Here is a 15125-nt window from a genome sequence, read left to right as displayed (position 1 = left end):
GCACCAGAAGTATGCAAATGAGGCTAAGCATAGAATATTGCCAAGCCTCATTTGCATACCTAATGAGCCGCCATTTTTGCAGAAGAGACTCTTGCGCTAGAAGGAGTTGTCTACACTGCCCCTTCTTGAGCAAGAAAAACCCTCTTGTGCAATGCCATTATTCCTGAAAATAATCAGCGTAGCGGCATTGCACAAGAGGATTTTTCTTGCACAAGAAAGGGCAGTGTAGACAGCTCCTTCTAGCACAAGAGTCTTTTCTGCAAAAATGGCAGCTCATTAGGTATGCAAATGAGGCTCTGCGATATTCCACGCTTAGCCTCATTTGCATAGTTCTGGCGCAACAACCCGCCAGTGTAGACATAGCCTAAGAGTTTTGTGGATTATGGTAGAACATGAACTAGAGATTGAGGCACCAATATCTGGGATTTAATCCCCCGTATCTTTGTGAATCCCACCCTTTGTGCCTCCACATGGGCTGCAGGTCCATACTAGCTCTGTCCTGGTTCCCTGGAAGTGAGGCATCAATGCTAGAGATAGTATTTAAGGGGGTTCTCCAACACAGAGTAGTTCACAGATAGATGGTGTAGCCTGTTGCTCTGCTTGTGGTAAACCATATTCATGAACTCTCAACTTCTTCTAGACTTTCCATAGGGAACTTGGCTGAGCTTATACAAAATGAATTGTTGAGATGCAAGAAAATTTCCTATAACCTCAGGCTGTGTCTACACTGGCATGAATTTCCGGAACTGCTTAAAATGGAATACTATTCCGTCTTCAGTTTTTCCGGAAAAGGAGCGTCTACATTGGCAGGCTGCTTTTCCGGAAAAGCCCTTTTTCCAGAAAAGCATCTGTGGCCAATGTAGACGCGCTTTTCTGGAAAAGAGCCCCGATCGCAATTTTCGCGATCGGGGCTTTTTTCCGGAAAAGACTACTGGGCTGTCTACACTGGCCCTTTTCCGGAACAGTGTTCTGGAATAAGGACTTATGCCCGAGCAGGAGCAGAATAGTTTTTCCGGAATAGCGGCTGATTTTGTACAGTAGAGCATCGTTGCTTTTCCGGAAATTCAAGGGCCAGTGTAGACAGCTCGCAACTTATTCCGGAAAAGCGGCTGATTTTCCGGAATAAGTGGCCCAGTGTAGACACAGCCTCAATGTTTTGCAGAAGAAATGTCCTAGAAGTAAAATGTTTAAACAAGTGTAACCTATTTCTTTACATTTTATAAATGGACTTTGGGTAGCCCAGTTGAATTCTTTGGTGATTAAATCAAATGCCCAAATGCAGACATTTAAATTTGGACTTTAATGTTTGAAAAATAGTTAAGCACAATAAACTTATCTCCTTTCTTTTGGGTATACCAAATTTTGTGCAGATATAATAAATTACTTTAGATTCTCTCACACACACCCACATACTATTCCAGTCTCTAACCTGTAGCAACTAAATCAACCATATAGACAAATCAGGACAAACCCCACTGCTTATTGTTCCTGTTCGCAGCTTCTTAAGAGTATTCACATATTACTTTTCACCTATAATCATCACTTTGTCTGTGGCGAGAGCCTTTAATTCCCACTCAATCTGAAATCCAAGATGTCTCATACTCTCATTTTTATTCAGATATTAATTTATCTAATTGGCTAATAAATAGTGCCAAAACATTTCTAGGCCTCTACCTGACTTCCTTATATACTGAAATTATCCAGACAATGTACTCTGCATCACTTACTCTAAAGCTGTGCACACATTTACACCAATGGAAAAATAAAGAGTCTGAGTTCAAATCCTTTAAATTAACAAACTGCAAAGTACATAACATTTACATAACATTTACTGTACATCACTAAAAGCTATATTTTCATTAAACCAAACCAAAATTGATATGGTATAATCTATCTAGTGATGTTGAGCTGTGCATGTTTAGAATAGAGCTTCCAAAGCATTCTAAAGGCATGTTTGTGCAGCAGGGCTAAACTCAAAATAAGCTACGCTATTTGAGTTACGCTAATTGTGTAGCTTAAGTCGAAATAGCTTGCTTTGACTTTTGGCATTGTTTACACAGAAGTTATTTTGAGAGAGAGCACTCTTTCCCCAACTTCCCTTGCTCCTCATACAATGAGGGTTACAGGAGTCAGAGTAAGAAGCTCGTTATTTTGAATTTATTTTGAAATAATGGGCTTGGTGTGTAGATGTGCATTACATTATTTTGGAATAACTCACATTATTCCAAAATAACACTGCTGTGTAGACAGAACCTAAGTGACCACATGATACTCCACTTAGTCATCAGTAATAATCCAGAATTATTTATTTAGATTTTAATCAGAAGATTAAAAAAATGCCAATTCAACACTCTAGATACCTTTGCCATGTATTAAAATTTCAATCCCATTAGTATAGACAAATGCAGTCTCTTCTAAATGAAGAAGGGAAACAGCCTACTCCAACTATAACTACCAGGACTTTATATACAGATAGTCCCAAAGCCTAATAGCTGTTGAAGATGGCTCTCCGGATAAACACATGTGAGATTCTTAAATCAAGGAAAATAAATTTACAAAATGGAATTTAAATATGTGACTTTATTTCCAATGCAATTTTTTTTTACACACATTATATATTCAGTTTTATTCTAGGTCCCCAGTTTTGAAAAATTAGCCCTGCCGTGTTATAGCCTAATTGCTATTAGATTTCCTTTGTATTTTGGGGATGGACTAAAATCTGAGTATGGACTCCAAGATTTTTGAATTAATGACTTTAGCCAGTTTTCATCAGAGTAAATTTTAATGTTTAGCTGAGTATTACTTTCCTTTCCTATTATCTTTTTTAAATGTGTTTTCTCCCTCAGATTTCCTTCAGAATAGTATTCCAGTTCAATGCTGCTTCTCTCCTGGAGAATGCTACTCTTAGGGTGTATGTAACAAGGTTAGTTACCAAAATTACTGCTTTTGTATCTCAAACTTAACTTTTAGTCATTGTATAGCTTTGTGCCCCATTGGCATGACAGAGAGGACTTTTGTTTTGTTTTGTTTTGTTCAAAAGCAAATACCGAGTGTCTAGAACAGCCAGCTTTAGCGAAGTACAGAACTATGGGTTGATTTGAGGCCATCAGATGAGGTGGATTAAATAAGTGGATATTCATTTATAGAGGCCAATGAGTCTCACAAGTGAGTCTGATTTGCTATCTTCAAACACAGAAGGTATCTGTTCTGATTACAAAATTACCATACTATATTGGAACACAATTTGCAGTCTCTGTTAAGGAGAGAGGCCTAGGCCTCAAATAGCAATGCTATTGCAGCAGGTCAGGATTGAGGTGCCTTGACATAGATGCTGGGTAAATTGTACTGCACCTGACTGTAATATATGCTGTCACAGGAAATTACAGGGATTGTGTGATGGTGATGGCTCCTACTTGATATAATGTTGCTATTTTCCATCTATAGCAGTTTGTATTCTCATTTCTACAAAGGTGTAATTTTGACTTTGGCCTAATACAGTATGTACCTTTTACTTACTGGAAAGAGCCATTTCAATTTCTTTTTAAGAGACCATAATTAACTTGAAGAGGCCAGTATTTTTTTATGCCCACAGCTGTAGGTATTTCATTTTATCAGGGCCCTCCCCACCAACTATATGTATTGTGTACTGATGAGTTTCAGAATGTGACCAGAATGGCATGTGTTATGTTCTAGTGACAGCGAAGAACCACTTGAGACCCGTTCTGACAATGAAGGAGACATTATAATTCCGGTAAAATATGAAATGGGATTAATATTTCTAAGGTACTAATGTTTTTTCTGTACTTAATTTTATAGTATGGCATACAGCAGACATTTAAAGAGAATATGTGTGGGTTTACTGTTGGAGTGTGGTTGCTAGTGTGCACAAAAGGCAAACACTGCTCTCATGAATAAGAAACCAAGGGCTCATTAAAAAGAGCAGTTGTATGACATAATAGGGATCACTGCCCCTTTCAGACTACAGGTACTTTTTATTTATGTATATGTGATCGATAAGATCACTTGTGTAGTAGCAGCTTGCTTTGACTCTCTTAGGGTATGTCTACACTAGCCCCCTAGTTCGAATTAGGGAGGCTAATGTAGGCATTCGAAGTTGCAAATGAAGCCCGGGATTTAAATATCCTGGGCTTGATTTGCATCTTCCCGGCTGCCGCCATTTTTAAATGTCCCTTAGTCCGAACTCCGTGCCCGCGGCTACACGCGGCACGGAGTAGGTAGTTCGAATTAGGATCTCTAATTCGAACTACCGTTACACCTCGTTCCATGAGGAGTAACGGTAGTTCGAATTAGAGATCCTAATTCAAACTACCTACTCCGTGCCGCGTATAGCTGCGGGCACGGAGTTCGGACTAAGGGACATTTAAAAATGGCGGCAGCCGGGAAGATGCAAATGAAACCCAGGATATTTAAATCCCGGGCTTCATTTGCAACTTCAAATGCCTACATTAGCCTCCCTAGTTCGAACTAGGGGGCTAGTATAGACATACCCTTACATTGTTCTGTTCATTCATACGTGTGTCAGGTGCATTAAAAAGCATAACTTTTCCCTCCCAGTGAAAACTAGCATTTTTTATTGGCCCTCTTTTGTACTTTGTTTTTAAGATTCATAAAATAGCCTTAATTTCCAGATTCCCAAAAGCCTTTTATCAGTTCCCATATACATTTTTAATTCAAGTTTTTTGTTTTTTTTTGCCCTCAGTTTAAATTCACTTGGCTTCCATCCCTAGAAATATGTATACAGGGTATGTCTATGTAACCCATACACCTACTGTGGTTTACTGTCTCATGTAGTGGCATTTATACCACTTACAGTGAGAGATAAGAACAAAGGAGCTCTATAGCCTAAGCTGAGTGCCAACTAGCTTTATAGCTCAAGCTCCAGAGGCAACTATACTGAGGTCCAGAGTTCCCAGGTTCAACTCTGTCTGGTGGTGACTACACCTACATAGATTGATATGGGATGCACTGTGTGTGTGTAAATGATTAGACTAAATTCATTCCAACTGGGATGTTCAAAGCATCTTAAGGCTATTAAGTATCTAACCCCAATTTGTACTTCTGAAAATTTTCCCTCTTTGTGTTACTTCATTGATTTAAATAATCCATAATAAGTAGTTGTCAAATCTAGCTTTAAATATAAGTCCTACCCATATGGAATAGAGCTAAATGTGGCCTGTCTCGTTATATCCTCTTTGTTTGTTGACTAGGATATTGCCCTTTTGCCTGGCACTATAGTTGGAGTAAAGTTCTACTCCATTTCAGCAAAGCAGGACAGAATCAGGCCTTAAATCTCTTTCCTTTCTGAATGAGGTCTTCTGATACAGTTTTAATAAAACAAGGGATGTGCAATGTAAATAATATTTTAAAAGATAAGTACTTCTTAGAAAACAGATGACTTGAACATTAATGGAAATAGTAATATACTTGCTGTAAGAAAACTAGCCCAGAAGGATTAACAAAGTAACAAAAAGATCTCTATAATTAACTGTGTGTGATCATTATAACGGTTTTGTTATTTCTGTAACCCTCAGTCATTTGAAAGATCCCAAAGAACCCCATATTATAATTGCAGCAAATGATACAGTTCCTGCTGTTATAAATACAATTGAAAATATTGGGGATGAAATTAACATAAACTATAAGGTAAGCTATAAGGTAAGGTATAAGGCATTGTAAAGGACTAGTTCTATGTTTTTGAAAGCATTTATATCCTTTGCTAACCTATTATCTAAGAGTCACATATGTAATATATTAAACTTCCTACAGCAGCATTTTGTACTCTTTGCTTTCAAAATATTATATATCAGTGGTATTCAAATAAGATCTGTGGGCCATGGAGCCATTCCAGATGATCTCTGCTTTCACAATGAGAATGCATGTGCCATTGAAACTGGACGCTGCCCTTAATTCATTACAGTTTTTACTTATTGTTGAGAATTGATATTTCCAGAAACCAGTTGACTTTGAAGAAAGGAAGTACCATGCTCTAAGGACACTGCATTTCTAATTAAATGAAGATGGCAAAGTAGAATAGTTGGGCTGGAAAATACATTTAGTGGGTTATAAATCCCTCACATTGTAGCAGGACTGATTTTAATTATCCCTAAAAACATCCCTGTTTCCCAGTTTTAAATCTAGCATTGAATATTGGTCTTTGTTTTATGAAAAGTCTGATTCTGCAACTTTCTGTCTATAGTAGATGGGCCATGGAAAAAGATTAGCTCTTTCTATACAATAATTACAAAGGTGAAATTGTTATACCTTTGTGATGTTATCCCCTACCCAGGCATTATTAACCACCTATACTTTTAAACATTTATGTGTAGATGCAGTAATCTCTAGTCTTTGTCTTAATGTTTAAATTAAGAGATTATTTTAGATGGGATAAACTGATTTCTAAACCCTTCTTGACTGAATGAAGTCAGGAGTGGAGAGGCTGCAGAGAGCACAGGCTGAGATCTCATAGTGTCCCTGCTGCTACCTTGGGACCCTGCTTATAAGTGATACTCCTCCCCATCCTTTCCCACAGAGTGCAAGTTGAGAAGGAGCAGAAACCTACAGCTGTGTGTGCATGTGGGAGTGAGCGAGCAGGTGTGAAACCACTGTGATCTCAGAAACAACACAATCAGAGTCAAGAGAGGTCCAGAGTGGAGCTGCAAGAAACCTGTTGCTTTAGAGCTGTACTAAGAGTCAAAGAAGAACCTTCCTTTGAGCCATGCAGTACTGCTGCCAGAAGCCATTTTCTTTTCCTAATAATGACTTCTGTACTGCTTCCCAAGTTAAAGCATGGTTTTGGACTTGAACACACAGTTCCAAATAGGAATAAAAGCCCGTAGGAATTCATGTAATACAAGTCCTAAATGGAAAGCAGATGAGCTATACAAGGGTGTGACTAGAACATGTCAAAACAGAAACTCGGAATGAATCTTTAATCCTTTCTTTCTTTTGCCCTTTTTTTTTTTGTTTTTTTTGCATCCACCTGTTTATTCATCAGACACACAGTAAACTGTATTAGCTAATTCAAGAGGATGATTACTACCTGGCTGCACCTGGAATAAAAGTAGTGGAGCTCACATCATGCTCCCTTTCACCACTGGCTGATTGCATAGTTCTGAAGTGGGGTGAGGGTCGGGGGACGGACCAGAAACACCAATAAGATAAGGAAGGTGCTAACTAGAAGACAGGAAACAGTGTTGTTCTTGTTTCTTATAGATTGAAAAAGGTGAACATTTTCCAGTGCCACAACTCACTCTGCAGATTTCATTTCCCAACTTGACTTCATCTCAAAACCCCATTCTCTACCTAAGTGGACTGTCATCTTCAGATGTAAGTAATGCCTATAAACATGAATGCCCTTCATTTTATTTTAAACTAGCTGACTTACCCGGCACTTCCCAAGTCCTGCCATGGAGTTGGGGGGGGGGAGGGACAGTATAGGTCTCCTACCTGCATGCTGCAGGCCAGCCCAGGGTCAGAGGGAAGGGTGGGAAGCCTGGTGCTTGGTTGGGGGCCTGGCTCAGGGATGGGGGGCCTTGCTGGGGTTTGGGAAGGGGGATTGGCCCAGAGTTTGGGGTTGTGGGTTGGAAGATGGGGGTTGGGAAAGGGAGGCCATCCTGGGACTGGGTCTTGGGGCTGTGCAGGCCTCTCCTGGGCTGGGACTCTCTGGGCCTTCCCCTGCTATAGCTACCCAGATACATGGCGGAGCAATGTGGGAAGGGAGCGCCACACCAGCACTCCGTGGTCCAAGCAGGAAGTGAGGAGAAAGGGGGGAGCCATGCAGGTTAGCCTGCAGCTGCCACTCTGGGTAGCCCAGTGGTGCAGGTGGGGGGAGGGAGGGCACACCAGTGGGTCCTGTGGGGGATGGCTGGGGCTGGATTTTATCCAGGGAGACCACTTACCTGTGGCATGCAAGATGGCGGAGCCCCATCCCCAGCTGACCACACTGTTGGAGGTGTAGCTGTCCCAGTAGTCATTTTGCAGGATAGTTCTCTTCTGCCCACTGCCCCCCAGTGGTGACTGAAGATTGTGTTCCTCCTCTCTCTCTCCTCTCCCTTTCCATATTATGCAAAACTATCAAATTCCAGGCACATCCCCTTTTCCTGGCTCAATAAACCTAGACCTTAATTTGGAATCATAGAATCATATGGCTGGAAGAGATTCATCAGGAGGCCATCAAGTCCAATCCTCTGCCCAAAGCAGGACCAAACCTAACTAAATCATTCCAGACAGGGCTCTGTCAAGCTGGGGCTTAAAAGCCTCTTGGGATGAGATTCTACCACCTTCCTAGGTAACCCATTCCAGTGCTTCATCACCCTCCTGGTAAAATAGTGTTCTTAATATCCAACCTAGACTTTCCCTACTGCAACTTGAGACCATTGCTTCTCATTCTGTCATCACTGAGATTAGCCTCTCTCCAGCCTCCTTGGAACCTCCCTTCAGATAGTTAAAGGCTGCTATCAACTCCTCCCTCACTCTTCTCTTCTGCAGACTAAATTAGCCCAAATCCCTCAACCTCTCCTCATAGGTCATGTGTTCCAGCCCCCCAATCATTTTGGTTTGCCCTCCTCTGGACCCTCTTCAATGCATCCACATCCTTCTGTAGTGGGGGGCCCAGAACTGGACGCAATACTCCAGATGTGATTTCACCAGAGCCAAATAAAAGGGAATAATCACTTCTCTAGATCTGCTGGCAATGCTCCTCCTAATGCAACCTAATATGCCATTTGCCTTCTTGGCTACAAGGGCACACTGTTGGCTAAGGTTGACTTTAAGTTAGGATAAGAAGAAGCTACATACAAAAGTTGAAGGTCATAGTTCTTACCACTTAGGAGTAGTTCTTGAACAAAAGGACTCACAGACAGACACACAAATCTCTAAGGGTATGTCTACACTAGCCCCCTATTTCGAACTAGGGAGGCTAATGTAGGCATTCAAAGTTGCAAAGATATTTAAATATTCGGGGCTTCATTTGCATCTTCCCGGGTGCCGCCATTACTCCACAAGGAGTAATGGTAGTTCAAATTAGAGATCCTAATTCGAACTACCTACTCCATGCCGCGTGTAGCCGCAGGCACGGAGTTTGGACTAAGGGACATTTAAAAATGGCAGTACCTGGGAAGATGCAAATGAAGCCTGGGATATTTAAATCCCGGGCTTCATTTGCAACTTTGAATGCCTACATTAGCCTCCCTTGTTCAAACTAGGGGGCTAGTGTAGACATACCCTAAAATATATACAGAGAGATAAAATGTGTTTCTTCCGGTTTTCTTGGTTTGTATCTGCAATTGAAAGGCTCAATTTGATTACATATGGGTGCTAAAACGTACCTTTGATTGCAATCTGAATAATAATAGAATAGGATATAAACCTTCATGAAGAATGTATAGAAATGTAGTCATTCACAAAAATAATACCTGGTTAGCTTTTCTTTTATAGGTGTTTGAACAATCATTTGATGATAGCAAGATTAATTTTATTTATGGACAAGAGTGTGGCTTAGCAGATAGGGCATTGAAAGGCTTTGCCAGCATCCTGTTTTTCACTACAGCATGTAGCTACATGCACACTATCTACCACCATCAATGGTGTGCTATATGGACATAGCCCAAAGAACCTCATAAAAGACTGCATTATCTTTGTGATGAGAAAGGTAACAAAAAGAATATGCTTTAATAGGTATGGCACCTTCATTTTGCTCTTCTACACTCTGATTATTATACATGAAATGGAAATACTATAAAAGGATCTTATTATTACAGTTGCTAAATCTTAGGAGTAGTAGTGGCCTATTTCTGGAGCTTATTAATATTTTTATATTGGACCTTCAGGCAATAAGAAAGATGTTGGTATTTTTTCCTAACAGAATGCAATCTGCCAAACCAGTCACCCTATAGATCCTTTCAAGATCAACTTTGGAACACCATATTTAGTGCAAAAAATAAAAGAACCGACAAAAGATATAATTATGGTAAGCCTGTCTGAAATTCGTGAGGGTATTCATATAGAATGTTTTGTGTTTAATAACTCTAATAAATAGTAGTTATTAGTCGTTATTTCTCCCTATAATTTTATTTTGTATATTTTAACAACTGAAAGTGTTACCTTTAACTGTAACATGCTATATTTTGGGTTAATTTTTACTGAAAAAACTGCACTTGAAGCTGAAGTGCACATCAGATTGTGTCAGATCTTCAGCTTGTGCAGCTCTGTTGGCTTCAGTAGAATGACTGCACCACAAGTAAGTTGGGGAGGGGTTGTCTTGTCTTACAGAGAAGGACAGCTCTGCTTACTGTTTGAAGCAGGGAGAGAGGCACAGAAGATGAGGTCAGAAACTTCTGCAAAGAGGTAGAAAGCACATAGTTTTCAGCTCTGAGCAGAAGCAGCTTCTTGGTTACATACAGCAAGCAAAACCAACACCCACGCTGGTGGCAGCAAACATTAGGTTGGGTTAGGATCTGCTATAAGCATTCTGCTAGGGAAGCTGGGAATGAATTTTTCCTGTGCTTCAGTTGATGAGGATTTTTTTACCTTCCCCAAAGCAAGGGTCAAGGAGAACCTATATGGATACTAAGAAAGGTGGTAGGTCATATATTGCCACTTATTTCCTAAGGTTGAGCAGATGTTCAGTGCACACACTCCATAGGGAAGGCATCCAGGAACCAGATAAATTGCCTAGTAAAGGACTTAAAAGAAGATATTGGGGCGGGGCAGACGGGGGGAGGGGGGGGAGGAGGTACATAATGGGGAAAGAGGGATTGAGGACTCCTCTGATTTGGTACAGCAGGAAGTCAACTCCTTCCCCTTCTCCCCTTCCCATTCTCATTGCCTACCTTAACCCTCCTGAGGGTGGTGGATGGTAAGGTCCAAGCCATGGGCTGGCTGGGGACCTGAATGGAAATAAAAATGGCCTGGAGGAGCCCCACCCAGGTAGTTTTAAAGTAGCATGGATTGTCCTGCACTGTACATTTTATCTGCTGGGTAGTTCCAGATATCAGTATAATAAAGTTGCAGCCTGTTTAAAACCCATATCAAGCATCTTCTTTTGGTATATCCAGACAACTATACCTATTTACATCCATGTAAATCTTCTAGACTCATCCTTTTAGTCTAATGAGATAAATATTAAGTATTGTTTTAAAGGCCTGAACCTCCACTTCCTGGCAACTTTTAGTCATTTCCAACTGTGCAAAGCAGATCCAAAATGATAGTATTCTGCTATATTTTCCAGGAAGTTTATGTAGATATAAATGAAAGTGATTAGGTCCTTGATGGTAAGATTGTTGCAAGTTTATATAGATCAGTCTACTAAAAACTGAGTATTTAAAAGTCAATGTAGTATTTGTATAATTTTTTTGTCTAGATAAGCCTCAGTAATCCCTAGTCTTTTAATTTTAATAGCATGTAAAACTAACCTTTACAAATTCACTTGTCTATACATAGGATGTTTTATTTTAGAGAGTAATATTAAAATGTTTAATCACTAATTCCTGTCCATAAACATTTAAACAGGACTGCGATACATACAATTGTACATCTATTAATTGTACTTTGACTCCATCTGATATAACTCAAGTGAATATTTCATTAAGATTATGGAAACCTACCTTTATAAAAGTAAGTAAGCCTTTTCCACATTCAGTATAAGTATGCATTTGGAACAATATTAAGACAAATGTAATGCTTACATAGTTAAATATTTTTTAATCTTTAGTCTTTCAGTTTCTGAAATAATTTGCTTACTCTGTTATGAATTCCCTTGAAATTCACCTACATATATTCTCTTAGTACATCTACACAGCAACATTATTTTGAAATAACTACAGTAGTGTTATTTCGAAATAACAGTCCGTGTCTACACAGCAAACAGTTATTTTGAAATAATGTTGAAATACTCTCAAGCTGGAGGGCTTCTTACTCTGACTCCTGTAACTCTCATTGTATGAAGAGTAAGGGAAGCTAGAGGAAGAGTGCTCTATTTAGAAATAAGTGCTATGTAGATACTCCCAATTTTGAAATAAGCTACTCAATTGGCGTAACTCAATTTGCGTAGCTTATTTCAAGTTAAGCCCTGCTGTGCAGATACACCCTTATTGAGGTATTCCGAACATCAGAATTAAAATGCATTTTCATCAGAGCTGTACAGAAAACAACTATTACCTATGTGTGATGTGATGCATTTGTGTACATAACCCAAAGTAGCATTTGGAGGATAGCTAATATTTCACATTACAAATTCATATTTCAGCAATTTACTTTTTCAAGACTCCATTTTCCTTTAAATATCTAAGCTTGCCTTATTTTTGGAGATATATTAGGCTCCATTCTTGCAAACACTTATGTATGTATTTAATTTGATGCTTATAAATTACACTTACATGCTTAGGACATTCAGGTATGCAATTTTTACAAGATCAGGGGTTTAAATACGTCCAGTCTTAAATTCATATTTTGTATTTCTTTCCCATAATGATAACTATACTTCAATTCTACAAGTACTGACAGTGCCTCACATGTTGCAGGATTAGGCCATAAGTCCATGTGTATTACTTCTCTGTCTCCACTGTAGTTTGAAACTTTCCCCAATTTAACATCAGGTGCAGAACACCATTTATCCACTCATCTAGATTTATTAATAAAATTGTTCAATAAGATTTGACTTAATCCAAGTAGCAGTCCACTATCCCCCTCTGAGATTTTTTGTATGTATCATTTCCTTTTGCTCTCCCATCACCCCACAAACTGAACCTAGTTCTATGCTGGGATTCAGTTCTGGAATTTCAGTCTTAAAAAATTAAATATAAACAGTAAGCTCTGTTTTCTTCCAGGGAAGTAATCATAGTTTAAATCTCATTGTGAGAGCACTACTTCAAAGTGAAAACTCATCGCTGATTTTGAGAAGAGACAATCAAAAACGTGAGGTACGTGCGACTATAGTCTGACACCCATGGTAGGATTTACCCAGTTAATGACATTTTCAGTATTTTATCTGCCACAATGAACCACACTCCTCTGAGGGAAAGGTCTATAATTTTCTATTTATTCAGAGTAAAAAATGTCAGAACTAGCTTAAAATAATACTGAATGGTAGAAAAAGCATGCTATTTATCAATGTATCTATGAAGTGGAAAATTATCCACCTAATCTAGAGCTAACCATTGCTATAAATTAATGCTTCCGCTATCCAAGTGGATATGAGACACACTTAAAATGACTCTTTTAAAAACAATAATTTAAAATGCAGCTGTATAGGTAGTTTAAAACAAACATCCATTAAAAACAATTCTGCTTATGTAATATTTTCCTGTAATTCTATTTCCTCCTTTTCATAACTATAGTTATTTATGTGAAAATAAGACTTCATCTTTTAAAGCTTCATCCACCTTGACTATCCAGTCTTAATTTCAAATAGTTCTTAAGGCTTGACCAACTTCTATTAAAGTGCATAAGAGGCTTTTTTTCATTGCCTGATAATGGGAGCTAGTATAATCATCTCCACTATCTTATTGAGTATGTAACGTTTATTGAATTGTTTAAAGCATCTTATACTTTGTATAACTATACAAAATGAAGTTGTTATATTAATTTCTGGTTTATATAATATTGTATTAAATACACTGATAATCCTGTGTAAAAAAATCTTACTATATGTTACAGTGCAATGCCCCCAAGAATTTCTGAGCAACCTTCAGAATGAATTAATTTTTGTATAGAGTATTTTGGGAACTACAAACTGATTACATACAAATGATGAGCCATGAGTTCTTTACTTTATTTTACTATTTACAAATATAGTATAGTGTGTGGCTGGGTCGCCTTACGCCCTCCCTGGAATTTCTTCATGCCCCCCCCCAGGGGGGCACGCCCCCCAGTTTGGGAACCCATGTGCTAGAGGGACATTGCTGGTACTTGATCGCATATATCACAATAGTAGATGTGCTAGGGGATGAGTCCCTGATGTTATGGCTTATGTGGTTAGGTCCTCTGATGGTGGTGTTTGTATAGATGTGTGGACAGAGTTGGCATTGGGGTTTGTTGCAAGGATTGGTTCCTGGGTGAGTGTTTCTGTGGTGTGGTGTGTGGTATGTGGCTGCTGGTGAGTTGTTCTTTCAGATTGGTGGGTTGTCTGTGAGCGAGGAATAGCCTGTCTCCCAAGGCATGTGAGAGTGAGGGATCATTTTCCAGGATAGGTTGTGGATTGTCAATGAGATGCTGGAAGGGTTTAAACTGGGGGGATGTAGGTGATTACTTTTGGTGTTCTGCTATTTTCCTTGTTGAGCATGTCCTGTAGTAGATGATTTCTGGGTCCTCATCTGGCTCTGTCAATCTGTTTCTTCATTTTCCCCCGTGGGTATTTTAGTTTTAAAAATGCCTGATAAAGATCTTGCATGTGCTCGTCTCTGTCTTTGGGGTTTGGAGCAAATCCGATTGTATCTTAAGGTTTGGTTATAGACAGTGGATCATGTGATGTGGGGATGGAAGCTAGAGCCAGGTAGGTAAGAATAGCTGTCAGTAGGTTTCCAATTTAGGGTGGTGCTTATGTGACCATCAGTTATCTGAGATAGATATCTATGTTCATGGTAGGGTTATAGTTTTACTATCATCCTGTACAGTAATTTCCTACCCACAAAATGAAACTATCAGGTACTCTTGTCATACTACAGTAAGTGATACAAGGTATGCTATTTTGTTACTTAGAGAAAATTATTTTTTTTACTATTTGCTTTGAAATAATTTTCAGATCATGATTAAAATTTCAAGAGAACTTCGCCCTGGAAGCATCCCTTTATGGGTCATTTTACTAAGTGCCTTTGCTGGACTTTTGATTCTTGCACTTCTTATATTTGCATTGTGGAAGGTAAGCTTTACATTTGTTTGTTTTGTATTTAAATTTTGATGTACTTGTGTGTTTAAGGGCTCAGATCTGGGTTCTTATCACTAGAATTTGACAAACATAATAAATCCCTTAATTAGTAAAATATCGTAATAAATCCTTAATGAAATTTCATTTTCCCTAAGTAAAATAGACCACTCTAATCATTTGTCTACAGTCAACATGCTCCAGTTTTCTAGCACAGAGGTTTCATTAAAATTAGATTGTTAAAATT

General features: G+C 38.9%; 1 protein-coding gene across 3 annotated transcripts in view; it reads left to right on the top strand.

The window, feature by feature from the left end:
• Window positions 1–15125, top strand: part of ITGA1 (integrin subunit alpha 1) — a 133694-nt gene that overhangs the window by 111095 nt on the left and 7474 nt on the right. For all 3 annotated transcript variants that reach the window (XM_089779395.1, XM_006139526.5, XM_075932480.2), the window contains exons 22-29: window positions 2847–2923; window positions 3694–3783; window positions 5553–5664; window positions 7234–7347; window positions 9884–9988; window positions 11530–11634; window positions 12846–12938; window positions 14759–14875. In XM_089779395.1, the coding sequence (XP_089635521.1) occupies window positions 2847–2923; window positions 3694–3783; window positions 5553–5664; window positions 7234–7347; window positions 9884–9988; window positions 11530–11634; window positions 12846–12938; window positions 14759–14875 (813 nt within the window). The remainder of the gene's footprint in view (window positions 1–2846; window positions 2924–3693; window positions 3784–5552; window positions 5665–7233; window positions 7348–9883; window positions 9989–11529; window positions 11635–12845; window positions 12939–14758; window positions 14876–15125) is intronic.

This window comes from Pelodiscus sinensis, chromosome 6, assembly GCF_052426305.1.
Source record: "Pelodiscus sinensis isolate ZL-2025 chromosome 6, ASM5242630v1, whole genome shotgun sequence".
In the NCBI taxonomy this organism is placed as follows: domain Eukaryota; kingdom Metazoa; phylum Chordata; order Testudines; family Trionychidae; genus Pelodiscus; species Pelodiscus sinensis.
The sequence above is the reverse complement of the archived record's forward strand: the minus strand, read 5'-3'. Positions and strand labels throughout refer to the sequence as shown.